Source organism: Chinchilla lanigera, unplaced genomic scaffold (genome assembly GCF_000276665.1).
Source record: "Chinchilla lanigera isolate Chin_1 unplaced genomic scaffold, ChiLan1.0 scaffold00043, whole genome shotgun sequence".
Lineage (NCBI taxonomy): Eukaryota > Metazoa > Chordata > Mammalia > Rodentia > Chinchillidae > Chinchilla > Chinchilla lanigera.
The window spans coordinates 8626766-8644222 of NW_004955444.1; the positions used below are offsets into that span (position 1 = coordinate 8626766).

The 17457-nt window shown below is 40.6% G+C and overlaps 1 protein-coding gene across 13 annotated transcripts in view; it reads left to right on the forward strand.

The window, feature by feature from the left end:
* Positions 1-17457, forward strand: part of Eya1 (EYA transcriptional coactivator and phosphatase 1) — a 318971-nt gene that overhangs the window by 290695 nt on the left and 10819 nt on the right. For 11 of the 13 annotated variants that reach the window (XM_013518208.1, XM_013518207.1, XM_013518204.1 and 8 more), the window contains 5 exons: positions 11915-11973; positions 12086-12246; positions 13150-13264; positions 13371-13492; positions 17163-17263. In XM_013518208.1, coding sequence (XP_013373662.1) covers positions 11915-11973; positions 12086-12246; positions 13150-13264; positions 13371-13492; positions 17163-17263 — 558 coding nt within the window. Of the gene's footprint in view, positions 1-11914; positions 11974-12085; positions 12247-13149; positions 13265-13342; positions 13494-17162; positions 17264-17457 lie in introns of those variants that run through there. The other 2 variants (XM_013518210.1, XM_013518211.1) reach the window with 2 other exon arrangements.

A 17457-nucleotide genomic window follows, 5' to 3' on the forward strand; every position in this document is an offset into this window, starting at 1 on the left:
GCTAAGTAATTATAAACATTTTAATGACAAGATACAGTTACATAAACTAACTTCTGATTTGGTTATCTATTCTTTCTTAACTCAGTCCTGTCAATCAGATCAGTGACATCTATGTGCTTGGCCCAGTGTTAGGTAACATAGGGAGAAAAAGATACATGAAATCGGGAGTCTTCCCTCAAAGAGTTTATTATCATCCGGGCATGTAGAAGTTATCGGTATAAGTCCTCCTGTGCTTAGCCACAGTTGCAGAGGCTTGGGGATTCTTGGACAGAACATGTAGCCCATGGCACAGATGCCCCCTAGACATCTCCCAGTAACAGTGGCTGCTCTTATTCAAATAGTGGGTTACAGAGGACATCAGGGGTAGAGAAAGGAAAAATACCAGTCACAGCTTACCCAAGGACCACTGGCTGAAAAGAGAGGGAAGAGAGAAAGCGTTCTAGCAAGCAGTAACACAAGTGTCCACTGGGGGAGGGAAGGAGTGGAGACCCAGATGACACAAGCAGGTGAGAGGGAGGGATGAGGCAGCGCTGGAAAGTTTGGGGTTACTGCAGAGGCCAGCAAATATGCCCTTGCATGGGAATGTAGTTTTTCCAATCTAAGTTATCTAATGCATCTGTTGAAAGAGGGAGAAACAGAAGTGAAAGGCATTAACTGCCCCTACCGCAAGATCGTACTCTGTGTTGGGGACTATATTCCCTGGCCAGATCAAAAGCATGTTTTAGAAAATTGTGATTGAAAGTGCTACACAGATGGGTTGAAAAGACAAAGGCTCTGAGGGTATTCTAGTGCCTTCCTTGAGAGAAAATTGCAGCCGCAATCACCTGAACCCTTTATCTTCAAGATGTGCATCCTTGTCTGATTGGTGCCTGGACTATAAGTAGGTGTTCAGTTATTATTACTGAACGCAAGGCAAAGTAAAAGGATCTTGATTTTGTGCCTTATATATTTTCTAGTGGTACTGCCACAGTGAAAATAGAACACACAGAATATTCGTGCTGTATTAATGATACATGATATAGTATTTTCCTCAATAACAAACAGCCAGGCATAATGTTTTATTTTTGGTTTTGTTTTGTTTAGCTCTGAATGCTTAATGCTCGAGAAGTGGAGGGGGCTTTATAGAGAACAGAAACAGGAGAATGCGTAACATTTTTCCTTAGTTTTCCTTTCAGGCAGCCAATTCCATTTCCTGTGCTAGCTCACAATGATTTGGGGCATACCGGGGCCTCTCAGGCTGGAACAAATTTATCTGAGAGACTGTTCCCAGCAACATAATGGAGCTAAAATAATTTACCCTTACCTGAAGGCTGTGTCTTATGAAAGACAGAGAAGGGATGATTTTGGTGGTGGAATTTCAGGCTGACGAAGAGGTGGAAGAGAGAGAACTTTGTGAGTAAGAGCTTGGCCCTCGGCAGCCTCCCCTCCGCTCCGCTCCCGGGGCTGACAGCAAGGCAAGGTGATGATGGAACCCTTCCTGCAGTCTGCGGGGAACCGTTTCTTCTTTTTTCTTTCAAGTGCCTGTGTCCGGTTCTGCATATTTTTCTTTCTGGAGTCAGTAATGACATGGCAGAGAAAACTAACTCAAAAACTTTTTATTAACGCAGTAACTAAGGATATTATGGAGACTGACATTCTGAATTACATATTCTTTTATACAGAATTAAGTATCTCCGATATTATAAAATTACCTGGCCATATAAATGAACTAAAATTATAAATTGGTCTCTTTTAAACTTTCAAAATTGAAACTCCACCCACACCACAAAAAAGTTTTTTAACTCGAGGCACTTAAAAAGAGACAATTACATGAAAATATTAGTTTAAAAATTATAGTGATAAATGATTTGCATTTAAATGTAGACATGAAACAATGATAAACTAGAGCTATTTGTTGTGAGTAAATACCAACTTTAAAAGTGCTCCAAAAAAAAAACTTTAAAATATGCCCTATTTTACACTGCAATTTATATGCATTATTTTATATATGAACAAGGCAGAATTTTCCCCATAAAAGCTTTTTGTTAAATATTTCGTAGGTAAATTGGTATGTAATTCATTTTTCTCAAGTGACAATGAAAGTTAAAAGGAAGTAGTTGTAGAAAAATATAAAAGATCTCCTGGTTTGAATATTTTTCCATACTCTGGCTGCAAGTTTGCAATAAAGGAATGATTTTTATGAGAATGTGATTATTCACAGCAAGCCTCAAGTTGGTGTCACTATGAAAAATTCTTCCTTCATAGATGCTCTCAGCAGGAATAATAGATCTAAAAGAAAGGAAGCAGGAGTTACAAAGAACGCTGACTATTGCCAGTGACAAATTATGTTTGCAAAGGTGATGAGCAAACCCACTGAAAAGTGCGAAATCAGTTCAGCAGTAAATCAAAGCGTGCTTCTGGAGTAGTTCTGAGTCAGTATCCAAGAGAATTATGTTAGTGCTGAGTTGTCTTCTTTAAATGTTTGGGATCATTATTTTGTGCCTTAATTTGGCATTTAGTCTTCTGTTGTCACAAAGTTGCATTTTAAATCATATGATATAATTTTAAATGTGTATATTTTAATAAATGTGTATAGTACAGTTTGATATACTATCAGACTCTAGTGCATGACCCTATATTGTGTGGAAAGATTTGCAACATTTTCACTAGTTCTTACATAAATTGTTAAAATGCTATGTCTTCTTATATCAGTAGAACCACAAATGAAGTTATATATATATAAGCTTTTGTGTACAATATCAGTTAATGGTACGAGCACAGAATGCAAAATAATACCTTGTAATTTTGTGCAAAACTATAACCTAAATAATGAAAGATGGGGGATAAAGGCATAGCTCAGTTTTAGAGTGAAAGCTTAGGATGTACAAGGCCCTGAGCTCAGCCCCAAGCACTGGCCCCCCAAATGAATCGATGAAGCATGGATCTTGTAATACTAAATATCAGGTATTCATTGAATTTAAAAAGTGAATAATGTAAGTATTGATATCATTAGAACAAATGTAATCTGTGCCACAATTATTCATCAAATTAATCCACTACTGTAAGAAAAACAGGGCTGAACAATTTTAAATAAGCCCATTTTGGTTTTTTTGTTTTGTTTTGTTTTGTTTTTTTGTTTTTTTTTCCGGTACCGGAAATCAAACTCACGATCTTGCGCTTGCCAGGCAGGCGCTGTTCTGCTGAGCTAAATCCCCAGCCACTAGCCCATTTTGTTTTAAAAGTTTGTTTGCAATTCTTTCTAGCTTCATTAAATGAGACTTTAAGGCTGAGAGTGTGAATAAAGTCAAATATATTTAGTCAGACAGTAAAGAAGATATTCATGATGAGAAAGAACTCGAAGCAGAGTGAAACTGCTGTCATACTTGTTAACACTGTCCACTGAGAACTATCTTCATGTGATTCCTTTGAGATCCTGGAAACCACATGCAAGAGTAGTATAATGATATCTTATTTTTCAATCAGTGCACTTATAAAATAATACTGTAAGAGAATATTAAAATTTTGACAAACACGTTTTTATCCTTTTTCAGTTAAGTTTGGGGATCCTGGAAACTTTCATTTAATAATCTTAAAATTTACCATAAATATATATATATATCAGCACACAGCCTAAGCATTAATTTACTTTTTGCCTTGACTTACCATTAAATACACTTTCATTAAAGGCTTTAGTGTCTATTTTATGAGTATCAATATAAACAGAATCAGATCAAAATAGCTAATACATTACCTTTGTTAAAACTGCTGTAATTCAAATCTTGGATTTGTAGTACACCAACGTAAGTCCCCTAACATAAACGTAATTCTCCCAAAATCTCTCTCTCACTTAAAGGATAGTGTAACATTTAATACAGTGAAACAACTGTTTTTATAAGTAAGAAAAAAAAAAAACGCAGTATGTGTCTCCACAAGTTTCACTGTATTACCAACTTTCAAAGATTGATGTTGAAATTCCTTTTTGAAATTCTGTTTTCTACTCCTGTTGGCTTCTATAGTTGTGTCATCCCATTCCTATCAAAACAGATACGAATATCTCAGCATCGATTTAAAGTGTGTGTTGCTGCCAGTGGTAGGCTGAATGGGTGGTACTGAGTGAGAATTTAAAGATCCATTTTCCTGGGTCTGTCTAATTCCTTAATTTGAACTTCCCCAAATTCTCCAACAGGATGAGACAAATTTCAAAGCTCCCTCTGTCCTTCATGGCCCAAGCCTCAGCCGCAGGGCACGTGCACGCTCTTCTCCAGCAAGGAAGCACCGGGCAGGGAAGAAGGGGAAGTAGGAAGGCCTCCAAGTACAGTGCAGATGGCAGGCCCTGCTCGTGAGCACCCCTGTGGAGCAGCAGTGAACTGCACGCCTGCCCTGCCCTGGGGTTGCACCTTGGGCTTGCAGGGCCTTCGTGTTGCCCGCACACGGGCACCAGGCAGCCCTTAAGCTCCATTACATTTCCTTCAACATGTAGTGGAGGCTCAGGCACACTTTAGAAAGCGCACTGTAATCACGTTATTCCACACCAGTAAGTACAAATACACAGTATGTCAGCTGGACAGCCTCTGTAAACAGAGATTCTCGTATGCAAGTAAAAGCCTGGTTTCTGCGAGCTGACGAACTCGTGGACAGAATTTCTTAACCACAGAGGCCAGACATGACATGCCACATCTAACTGTCCGTGAATTAGAAGCAGGGTTCTTCACATCTTTCCCAGCTATGGGCTTGTTGCTTGACCCCTCCCATTCCATAGAACTTCTGAATCACAGATTCTGTCAGGAACCCAGCTCTTAGGATGCTTGTTTTACTGTTTTTCAAAGAAGTTATAAAATACCTAGGGAGTCTGAAGTTGTTTCCAAGAGCCGCTCTAACCCAGGTGACCCTATAAAGACATCTGGATGAGACTTTGAGAATAAAGACAGTGTAGATAGACCCACAGTTGGACATAATTTTATACATGTTAAGAACTGCTGATCAGTAGCCAAAATAGAGTTTCCAGACAACTGGTATGGTTTTGTCTCTAAGGTGCTACAACTCTCTGTAGTGTGTGTGTGAATGTTCGCGTTTAGAGATAAAAGGAATGCTTCTTTTTAGCAATTTGTGGAAGTCAAAGGTCTCAGGCAAGTATATGTATTGTTGAATAGGGAGTTCAGAGCCCTGGGTGTAATTGCCTAATGACAGGTAGGAGGGGACAAAGAATCCAACAACCCTTTCCTCTGCTTGGTGGACTCCAGCTGGTCTGAATGGACACGCTGATGTCAAGACAATGAAAATAACCACTTCTCTAGGGTCTCTCTTCCATCTTTTACCTTCTAAGGAAAGGTATTGAGACAATTAGCGTGCAGCATGGTGTTCGTTTTCTCATGGGAAATCTAGACCATGGGGCAAATACAGTATAGCCTCCGTCAGCAGAATTTGGTCTTGGTAACTCAACTTCTCCAAAAACATGCCTGTAACTTTTTCATATTGTGCTTTTCTTTATAAGCACACTGCCTGAAAGTGTATTTCTTAGCGTCTCTGTTTATTCAAAGGCTTCAGGTTTACTCCGAGTTTGTATTTCTAGTTTCATGTTCAGAAGTGTAGGACACGAGTGTGCAAGTGATAGCGTCATTCCACTTGGCACAAAAAGCAAGAGCCGTTATAACTGTCTTAATTCTTTTTATTAATTTTCCTAAACTAGCTTGAATCACACGGTGTATTTTTACATAATTATGGTACAAGTGAAAGGCTTGGGGGGAAAGTACAACCACTACAGTATCAAAGCAGAATAAATATTTGTGGAAAAATTCTGCCATAACTTAATATTTTGCATATGAGCCCCTGTACAAAATCTGAGTTATTCCTGGGGCTTGATCCAAAAGAACAAGTCTGCGGCCCACCCCTAGAAGACCAGGGATGATGATGGATCAGAAAAAGGTCAGCCTGAGTGGCAGTGCCAAGAATAATGACAGAGGGACCAAAAAGTCAGAGTAACAGTGTAACTGGGGTTCTAAAAGCCAGGGCACATTTGCCACACGGCTGTGAGTTCGTACCCCATGTGCTGTCTGCCAGCTGCCTACACCAGGACCGGTCTTCAGCTGCCTCGTGGGTTGGCAGTTCTCCCTGGCCATTCTTATGAGCACTTCGTAGTCCAGCTCTGTGAGTGCTTGGATGTCCGTGAGCTGTAACTGCAGTAATAGTAGTAGCAACTGAAGCTTGCCCATTTATTTATTTTACTCCTCTGCGTCACGTGAAGGAAGCCCAGGAATGGTACACTCTGATGGTTTGGTTTGTGGTATTTGTCTGGGTGATGACTGCAGGAGCCTGTCATGTTGGAGCAGAAGTTTGCAGGCTACTACCTGAGAGACCAGCACCACACCCCCGATGGTTGCCATCTGCTCTCCTTCAATGCCCTCTGCTGCGCCTTTGGCCTAATCCACGTTCCTGCACTTCAGAGCTCCCGCTTAGGACACTGTGTCAATGTGACCACCTACAGTTGTACCCTGTATGCACGCTCCAGCTCTGGCAAAGATCGGGTAACCACAATGGCGCACTCTCAGGGTGCTGTCCCTCTGAGGTGCCAATCTTTTAGGGACCTGGTGATGACGTGAGGGCTGGGGCTTCCCCTGGAGGGTGAAGGACATACATCCAAGTCCCAGGCTGGGAAAGAAGGCCATGGCCAAATGCTAAACATAGTAGGATCAGGGCCAGGGTGGGGGAAGTGATATATTTTGGAACTGGAGAGCCCTAAGCTCCAAACTGATAAGCTACGAAGGACCTTGATACGTGACCAGCATACAGAGTGGGCTGGTGTCTGTAATGGGCATCAAAGTCAGTGTCTCGGCCTTTAACTCACACCATTTAACATTTCCCAGTCTTCATTTCTCATATCTGCAAAATGGACTGTAACATTAAATGCAATTATACTTTCACCGTACGTTCAACTCAGCGAGAAATCAGAATCTATCTAAGTAAGAGAAACCGTGTACCCACTTCTGCAGGAACCCACAGGAGAAACAGGCTGAGCACCCCTTCCCTGAAATGCTTGGGACCAGAAATGTTGAGGATTTCAGATTTTGGAATATTCGCATATATTCAAAATATATAGATTTGAAACAGTATCTCAATTCGCAGTCCATGCTGGCCTTGAACTTCCTATGAAGCCCAGGCTGGCCTGGAAATCATGATCCTCCTGCCTCAACCTCCCATGTTCTGGGATTATAAGCATGTGTTACCACATCCAGCTCTTCCTTTTTATTTATATTTTGAAACATGTTCTCATTAAATTGTCCAAGCTGACTTCCAACTCTTAGATCCGCCTGCTTCAGCCTCCTGAGTAGCTAGAGTTACAGGCATGTGCCACAGTTAGTTGTAAAATTTTCCTAGAGAAGGGTAATCACAACTTTTCCCTGCACTGGCCCCCATTCTTCCACAGAATTTATTTGAGATAGATTTCATATACATATATATATATATATATATATACACATATATATATATCAGAATCAGTTAAATTACAATGTTAATTATAGTCATATATTTCTCTACTATTGACTTGTTGTTGAGCCCTTATGCAAAAAGACTGATTTTGACATCCCTTCAGAAAGCCATCAACCAAATGTGTTTTCGCCATGCCTTGATTCCTTTCCATCTCTCCTATCAATTCTGATGTCCATGTTTTTGGCATAAAAAGAAACGAGTACGTCCTTGGCCTTCTGGGGCCCGTTCATGTAGTCACTCTGGTCCTTTGTGTCTTTCGATGTGGGCCGTTCCCTTGAGAAATGAGGGCTTGTCCAGGGAACGCCGCTTTGCCCTGCCCATCCTATAACAATCCTGATGTGGGGATCTGGACGGACAGTGTGAGTGAGACCCAAACTCGCTTTGTTCCTGACGCCACAACTCATTCACTGTGAGCCATGAGCAAACCGCTATGTGTCTGTTTATGCGGCTGCAGCAATCAGAAAAGGGACAAGGATAAACAGGGGACCTCGACCTAACACAATCAAATCTCAGTACTTTGGAACTTTGTAGCACTCAGCCGCCGGTGTTCATCCGGATCCCAGTGAGATTCCGCCACGTTTATCACAGTTATAATGAATCACTGTGAAGTGAGTGAATGAACTTTCCTGTGAAACTAGAATTACCTTGGGCAGCACTGGTGGATTGTCCACAGCTTCCGAGGCAAAGCCAGCGTCTTGCTGTGACCTGACTGCACAGTGTTCCTTCCCGGGTTCTTCCCTCCTGCCTTGAGGTTTCTGAACTTGTTCTTTGCTTTTCCTGCAAGACTCTTTCCCCAAATACTTGACCCCGCACACCCTCCCTCCCCTGCCGTGCCGGTTCTTCTTAGCTCCTACCCCTGTCAGACATACTGTATGAACCGTGTGTTTTCTTGCTTGTGTCTCTCCTCTGCTGATGCCAAGGTGGTAAAAATTCTTGCCTATTGTGCTAAATGTTGTGTCCTCAGCATCCAGAACAATAGCTAGAAAACCAAACTTCTTCGTAAATAATCAGACGCTAGTGAATATGCCTCTTTCTAAGCTAAGGCAGCACAATTTATCCAGCTCTTACAGGCAGAGTGCAGACTCTAGCAGGAATCCTTGCAGTCACTCCCTCCGTCCCTGGGGCGCTGGCTGCCCCTCACCTAGAGAAGGTGTCCCTTGGGCATCTCAAACCCCATCACTGCAAATGAATGAATAAAACGTGAAGACCTGGTGGTGGCCCCTGGAAATGTAAACGCTGCCCCAAGACCTGAATTCAGTAATGATTTCATATCATGTAGTTTTTGGAAATTCATTTCCAAAGTGCAATTTCAGCACATCTAATCCATTTTGGAATAAAAACTAATTTTCCTATGGAATCCTATACGTTCTGTACTCTGTGTGGTAAACACCCGGTTAGGGTTTCTGGGAATGTATTTTGGCGCCTGAAAACACATTAAGCTTCCATTTTTGTCTTCTGTGTCCCGAGAATCTTGCAATGGCTTTGCACTTTATTGCTGCTGTTGTTTCCCTGGGTCCAGGGCCCCTCCTGCTTGCAGCAGAGGCGCTGACATCAGACCCTGCCCTCCTCCCATGGTTACCTAATTGTCTGGATTTCAAACAAATTTGGAGACTAAAGATCAACCCAGTCTAGAAGGCAAAAATTGAAACCTAAAAGTAGACTCTTAAGACAGGCAAAACCTAGATGGCTTCTTCGGAGCAGAAGAGAAGTTCATCCTCACAGAGGACGGGGAGTTTCAGGACATGTAAAAGAAATGAAGGGAACCGCTGTGGCTAACTGGAGAATGAGCACATTTTGAGCAGGTGAACACGTTCTGCCGCTCTGCTGTGAAATATAGGATCTTAACATTCTCCGTTCTTTTAGGAAATAAATGTTTCATAGGTAACCAAGAGAGCAATATTGCCATCTCATCAAAATTTTTGGAATATTTAAAAAAGCATGCGCACTTATACCATTGTTTGTAATCTTACGCAAACATTTATTTCCCATTATATATTTAATAAACTTGAAGCTGGTGCAGTATAACATTTTTCTATTGTTCTTTGAGATGAGTGACAGTTCTATGAATACATTCTACATAGACAATTTAACAAGCTTTTCATTCTTGAAGGTTCTAGTTAAACCCTGGTTTTAAGTCTCTTTTCATTAAAATCATTCTACAAAAGTTTTCCTGATAAAGAATGAATGATAAAGTTTCCTGTTGCCATTATACCAAATTTAGCTTTAATCAAGTCACCCTGGAGTGAGTTTGCTCTCTGCAGGTAAAAGCCTGGTGCTGTTGACACTTAATTAGAGCTAACTAAGATACTGAACTATCCTTCAAGTGGGAACAAAAAGGTTTAAATCAAATTAGCAGGAGAAAGCAAATACAGGGTGTGGGGGAACAGTGGCCACAATGGGGTCTTTAACAGGGTTAAGGAGTTCTGTCTCCACCGTGGGGACTGAAGACAAAAGTCCTGTAGTTTAAAAAACACATCACAACACCCTGCTTTCTCAGTACCTCTGCCCAGCCTTAAAGTTAACTTGGGAATTCTAAGTCAGCTTTGATTCCTTGAATTAATTTTTTTTTTCAACATATCTTTGCCTCCTCTAGTCCTGACTTTCTCTTTTGTGTTCATTCTCCCACAAAAAAACGTTTCTCCTTCGTGGCACTATGGTCTTCTTCTCTCTTTTTCTTTTTTTTTTTCTCCCCCCACCCCTTTCCTTCCTTCCTTTTGTTTACACTAACTACAGGCTCTAAAACAGTAGCTTACAAACAACTTAAAAATTTCTAGCTAAAGAGCAGATATTTCTTCTCCTGATTAAGTACCTTGCTTAAACTAGAATAAATGTGTCTCTGAAAACACAAATAATTATCGTCGTGTACTAAAGTAAGATCAAATTGTTAACTGTGAGAAGTTCCTGACCATGTTTTCCAAGAATGACCCGCTTTGCAAATGTTAAATTCACAGTCAGCATGTGAGGCCTCCCAAACCTGCTTTTCCTTTCTTCTTATCTGAGGTTATGGACCGCAGGAGAGCAGGGGAGGGTTACAAGGTCAAAGTCTTTTCCTCCTTGGAACTCGCTGCATGCTGGGAGAGGCCTGCCTAGAAAATAGATGCTTTGGAGAAGAGGTTGGGGGGGTCATGATTTTAATTCTGTTAAGGAACAGCTGGTTTGAGTTTCTTTCCACTTCTATCTCCTGCCCCCTTCCTCACAAATCCATGGAGGGAAGAATTTGTTCAGAAGGAACTGGCCACAGAAAAATACACCTATTGACTGTAGTGCTTTAAACATGTCCTCCTTGTTAGATTCCGATGCTGAGTGCTAGGGAGACAGGTTAGATCTTAGGAAATTAACTGTATCTGAAATAGGACCAAAGCCTCAGTCAAAAGAACCTTTCCAAGTAGAGGATGTGTGACTGGAAGTTGCTTTTTAATAATGTTTTTAACTAAAACTGTTATGGAATAAGTATAAGAAAAGCCTCTGGAGTGTTTGGAAGCTGAATTCAAACGAGGGAGGGGACTGAGGAGGAAGGCATGCCAAGTGTGTATGCTCCTCGTTTCTGGACGGCACAGCTTGCCGGTCAGATATTTAAGTCTGGTCTACTTTTCTCGAAAGCGTGCCCGGACCTCGGGTAAAACAGTGGCGTGGAAGGACTCCTGTGCAAACAGGTGCATGAACGTCCGCTCGGTCCAGTTACAACCTACTGTTCTAAACACTTTATATGCCGCTCAGGATTTTAAAAATCAGGTCTTTTCAAAAAGAACTTTATGCCAATAATAAATTCATAAATCCAATAATTAAAATGAATATGTAATACTAGCAAAGTAGTAAAAAGCTTTGGAAAAAATATTAGAAACAGCGTGTGGTCGGTTATTTTTATTTAGGTTTTGAAGTATCTCTTGCCTTTTTTTTTAATCCTGCACGCACACATGTGAGCGCACACACACAGAATAAAACTCGCATCTCTCAAATAAATGGCAAACCAGGAACAGATTTTTTGTCTGGGCTCGTCGGCACGCTGGCCTCAGGCTGTGTTGGTGTGTGGCTCGACAGCAATCAGAGGTCATAATTTCATTGGCAGTTAGCATCGGGTTTAATTTTTCTAGCATGTTACATTCACCAAAATGTCTGGTTTCAGTTATGCTGAGACGCTGACTGAACCGGCTCTGAGCAGCATGATGTCTTAAGGTACCTGAGGTTTATGGAACACATATGCTAATTGTTTTCAATCACTTTCCTTTCTAAACACAGAAATGTGTTTTCTGAGGCTGACTAGCAGTAGTTGTTGACGGCATTGCTTATTTCTTTGAAAAAGACCCCAAGAGGTAAAAATGTCAATTTCACAAGACTGCCACCTACTGATTGACAGAGTTGAAAGCCGCTCCGATGAAGGTGTTCCTAAAAATAACTGTGTTTTTTAAATGTCTGTTATAAATTGACACGTGTCATTTTCATTACACTTTAGGAATGTGACCAAGTTCATATAGATGATGTTTCTTCGGATGACAATGGCCAAGACCTGAGGTGAGCACACTGAAAGGGGAGCTGCTCGTTTCCTTTTTATCACTTAATTGCTCGGCTAATTAAGAGGAATCTTCTGTTTGGTTAACTTTGGGCTTTTCTTGCATCTAAATAGCACCTATAACTTTGGAACAGATGGCTTTCCTGCTGCAGCCACCAGTGCTAACTTATGCTTGGCCACCGGGGTCCGGGGCGGAGTGGACTGGATGCGAAAATTGGCCTTCCGCTACAGACGAGTAAAGGAGATCTACAACACCTACAAAAACAACGTGGGAGGCAAGTGACTACGGCCCACCGACACCTTAAGGGCAGGTTGAGACAGTCTCATGAATGTTCTAGAAGTGCCGCTCACATTTGGGTCACACTGTTTTGGATAGGATGGGTTTTGTAAGGCAGTTTCACCCACCTGGAAATTACTCTGCTCTGATTTAGAGCTAGCTGACCTGTCTTGTTGCTCAGGGGTGTGACCTGGGGCAAGTTCCTTGACGTCTCTAACATTTGGTTATCCTCCCAGCAAAGCGTGTTTAGCAACCCTTGCCAAATCACAAAATGGGGAGCTAAGCTCTTTCTGCCAAGCAGGTGCTTGCATTAGCTTGAATCTCTTCACAGTGGTCACAGTAGCTTTAGCATGAGAGAGAAGATGTTCACTTAATAATGAAGATTGTAAGGATGGCGATGTTTCCAGCATGGATGTAACTAGTTGCTCAAATAACACTGCCGGGAAATCCTGTACTCTCCTTTGGGTAGGAATTCTCCTAGGCCAGTTGCTCCCAAAAGGTAGCAAAATGACGACCAGTAGATCCAGGTTTATACCCTGTTGTTTAGTACCTTCACAGGGGTGGGACAAACATCTTTCAATAAATTCAGCAGAAGTTCTGGGACAGAATCATTGGCCAGGGCCAGGTCACACACCCACCCTGGGAGCCAGAAGGTAGAGTCAGCTCCTATGGGAAAGATAGAAGACCTCTGCCAAAGAAGAAGGGGTGCTCAGAATGCCAAGTCAGTAAATGTTCCTTGTAAACTAAAGATGCATTTGTCCGCTGAATGAGACTGTATGAGAATTCCTATAAAGCTTGAAGGTGAAAGAAGTAGTTCTCTTAAGTGTTCATTATTTATAAAACCGCAGTTAGGTCAGCAAGGCCATTGCTTATGTGTTCACGTGTGCTTTCAAATCCACAGGTCTGCTGGGCCCAGCAAAGAGGGAGGCCTGGCTACAGCTGAGGGCGGAGATCGAAGCGCTGACTGACTCCTGGTTGACCCTGGCCCTGAAAGCTCTCTCTCTCATCCACTCCCGGTGAGGCGCTCCGGGAGCCTTTGGCAGGACATGGGCGCTGCTCATACTTGTTCATTTTGGAGATTTATTTTTCAACAGTCTTTTCTTTTCCTTTCTGTTCTCACAGGACGAACTGTGTGAATATTTTAGTAACAACGACTCAGCTCATCCCAGCCCTGGCAAAGGTCCTGCTATATGGATTAGGAATTGTATTTCCGATAGAAAATATTTACAGTGCAACTAAAATAGGTGAGCTATGCTGGTTTTGTTTTGTTGTTAAATCAACCCTTGTCCTTTAGTAAAAATGAGAGGGCATTTTTTTCAGGATGCTAAATACATCAGAAAAAAAGAAAAGTAATTTTCAAAACTGGCTTTTTAGACATTAAGAGAAATATGAAGAATAAGCCATGTAGCTGAAATCATAAATTTTTTTCTGTCCTGGCTAACATTAATATCTGGGTATATTAGGTATAAGTAACTTAACATCAATTCTGGATTATTATCTTATTCGTTTAGACAACATCAATAAAAATATTTTGTAACCTAAACTGAGTAATAGTATAAAACTATACAAAGTAGAAATGAAATAACTCCAAAACTACTTTTCTTTATTATTACTGGAAATGGGGTTTGTTTTGCTTTGAATGTAATATGACAGTTTGGTTCCCTTGTTTGCTATGGGGATACCAAAATTAAGCCTTTTGCAAGAAGGAACATAGTTGGGGGGAAAAGACAAATATGAAATTTAATTAGAACAGAAATTGAGACAGAATAAGGGTAGGGGTGAAAAGTCATGGCTCTCCTGGGGGTAGGAGGGACAGATATCTAACTGTGAACCATATGATAATGCAATGTGTAAATACATACTTATCAGGTAACTACTAGATATCCAGAACTGTACTAAGCATTTTACACATTTTAGTTGGCTTTTCCATTTTACAAATGAGGTAATTAAAAAGCTCTGAGACTTAATTATTCAAGTGAATATCTGTCTCTGATTCCCAGCCCTGATCACCTTTCTGTGCCCTCAGGGCTGTGCTAAGTGCCTGAATGTGTATAAAGCCAAGAAAGGATTTATTCCCAACCAAGAGGTGGCAGAGGACAAGTGTCAGTGAAAGGAAAGGAACAAAGTGACATTTAAGCTGGGTATAAAAGGACAAAGAGGAGTTTACCAAGCAGATGTGTTACTAAGATCAAAAGAAAGAGAAATGAAAATGTGTTCCCTACTGAGAGACCTGAGCAGTCCTGGCTGGTTAGTGTGCAGATCCCCTGGAAAGATGGAGCTGGAAACACACACTTGAGTCTAGTCAGAAATGGCCCTGTAAATTACCCTGAGGAAATGAATGTAGCTTTAGGAAGCCCATAGGGAAGAGGAAGGGTACCCAAATAGGAGAGGGGAAGATGGCTGTTACTGACTTAACTCCATCTAAGAAGGGGTAAAAACAGGATCCCGGTAGGTCAAATTTCCATCTCCATGCACTCATATACTTCCTGTACTTCTCCCAAGTATTGAGTAAATGATCCCTAAAGAATGACTTGGGTAATTGCTTATAGTACGACTCTCCCACCAGACTTTAATGTACTTGAGACAAACAGACTGTATTTGTCTATATTACTCTTCATAACGATTCCAGTGCCCGGATCATAGGAAGTACTCAGAATGGTTCTGAATGAAATGGATAAGAAGGGAAGAAGACTGACACAGGGGTTTCTTTTAGGCATCTAAGGAATGGTGTGATTAACTGGAGGGAAAATCAGGTTAAACCATATCAATATTGAGCAAGAAGAGCTTGTGGGGTACTCAGGTAGATCTCTCAGATTGGAAATATACATATCTGGAGTTTGAGGATGACCTGTACTTCCCCAAAAGGCTAAGACTAGAACTCTGGAAAATACTTACAAAATATACCAAATCGAACAAATTCCTGGTAACCCATTATAACCAGAAAAGGTACATATTCTCTTGCTCCATGAAAGAGCAACTGGTTTAAATCATGTTAATTCTATTTTCATCCATATCAACAAACAGGAAATATACTGTGTTTTCTAAACTGTGATTATTGTAAGGCTGACAGCACATAAAAGTTGGGACAAATTCCCAAAAAATACATAGTATGAGGGGTTTGTGTTGGCCCCTCAAAAGGAAGTAATGTGGTATATCACATGTCAAATGCATTAAAGTTTAGTCCCTTATAATTTGAAAATGGTAATATAACAGGAAATTACAGTAACAGTGCAGTAAGCATTATTTTTAAGAGAGCATCTTATTTGAAATTTTGGACTTAATTCTAATTTTTATTTTGTACTGAAAAAAATAAGGTAGAGTGGTAGAAATTATCTCAAAACCAGTGGTAGGGCCTCATTTTCCTATATTTTAATAAGAAAATTGAGATTGAAACTCTGGTAGTTATTGTTAATTGTGCCATCAAATTAGATCTACGTGGAGATCAGTGCAGAAAACCCAGGAATTTTCACTGGAGACAAAATTCCAATGTCATAGGAGGTGATTTATGTCTCCTTTAGCAGAGCACTGATGCTCTCTTGAACAAAATGGATTCATTAGAGTGAATATTTTGTATGTGGCTTCTAATGAATTTCTAAAAGTCAGCTTTATTTTCTTAATCTTTATTGTGAAAAATTTCTGCATGACCCAAAATTTACAATGAAGGAGCTAGTACATAGGCAAGAATTTTCTTATTGGAGTCCACCCCAACTTCATTACTAAATGCATTAACTTTCCTTTTTCCATGAGAAGAAAATTACAAAAACATTCATTTTTCCACAAAGAGGGAAAAGAGTTTTGTGACGGGTATTTGGATGCACATTTTGAATTTGTTTCTTAAAGTGATTTGATGTTTCACAGTTTAGTGGACAACTAAAGTAGCATTGAAATAACATCCCTTGAATAAGGCTAGCTCTATTTCATTCTGTCAGATGCAAATGAGAGATTTTAGTGCAAAATACAAATATAAAGCAGACATTTGTTTAAGCAAACAAGCAATTTGTTCATGTGTATACCTGATCCTTATTTGAAAGAGGTGCAGGCCCCACTGAGCCATTCACATTTGAAAACTATAAACTGTCCCATTGTCCATTAAAATGACCCCATTGGCAGCCCTAGACTTGGAACACCAGGTTCTCCTCTAAGAAGAAACAAAGGCTGCATTAATGCAGGGATGTGCTGACAGTGTAGCCGCCATGGAAGCCCAAACTAAGTCATGACATGGGAAAGATAATAGACAGATAAGGGTGTTCTGTTACCTTTATCCCACTTTTCCTCTAGGAAAGTGCTTTATTGAACGTGAGATGCCTGAGTGAAATGGGCAGGATTTGAGTGTAGCACCCCGAATTACCTGTTATTTACTTCTGGAGAAGTTTTATGAGAATATTTCCAGTAAACACATTAGGCTTGGAAGGTCTTTAATTCAACCTGAAAATGAAGGGATAAACTAATTCCACTGTTTGTTTTTCCTTGCTAAACCAAAACCAAGTCCAGTTATTTTTTAGATCATTCTCAATGGTCTTTGGATCAAATGTTATTTTGAGGATGACATATTATGAAACATTTTTCAAAGTTAAAATGTTTGCCAGGATTGCATGCCTTTGTTTAGTCTCAGTTTGTGGGGGGAAAAACATATTAATGCAAAGCAAAACATTTTCTCCCAGTTATTAAACTGGGATTGACTAGATCCTATTTTTTAATAAATGACTGCTTGGGAGAAGAATACTTAAACTCAGTTTCTGAGGACCAGGTATTGTATTGGTAATTAATTTACAATTGTAAGTCCATTGTGCCGTTCCACCCGCTGCCTGAGTGGCACTAGTTCCTGAGGTATAGAGTTGCGGCAGAAGCATAAAGGAAGCATTTTATATAAAATTTCAGAGTTTGTATTTTCTATAATTTGTTTTTGTTCATTAGGAAAAGAAAGCTGTTTTGAGAGGATAATTCAAAGGTTTGGAAGAAAAGTGGTGTATGTGGTTATAGGAGACGGCGTGGAAGAAGAACAGGGAGCGAAAAAGGTGAGCGTTCCTGTAGGCTGTGTCCTCTGTCTTTTTCTTAGTCCCCAGAATTCTCATAACGGAGTCATAGAATCAAGTTCCACTTCTGTGAAGCAGACTGTGAAAGTGTGCAGAACCGGAAGCACTGGGAAGGGGCAGAGGAGAATTCAGTAAACACGAAGTGACCTTTTCAAATTGCATGCACAAGCTTAACA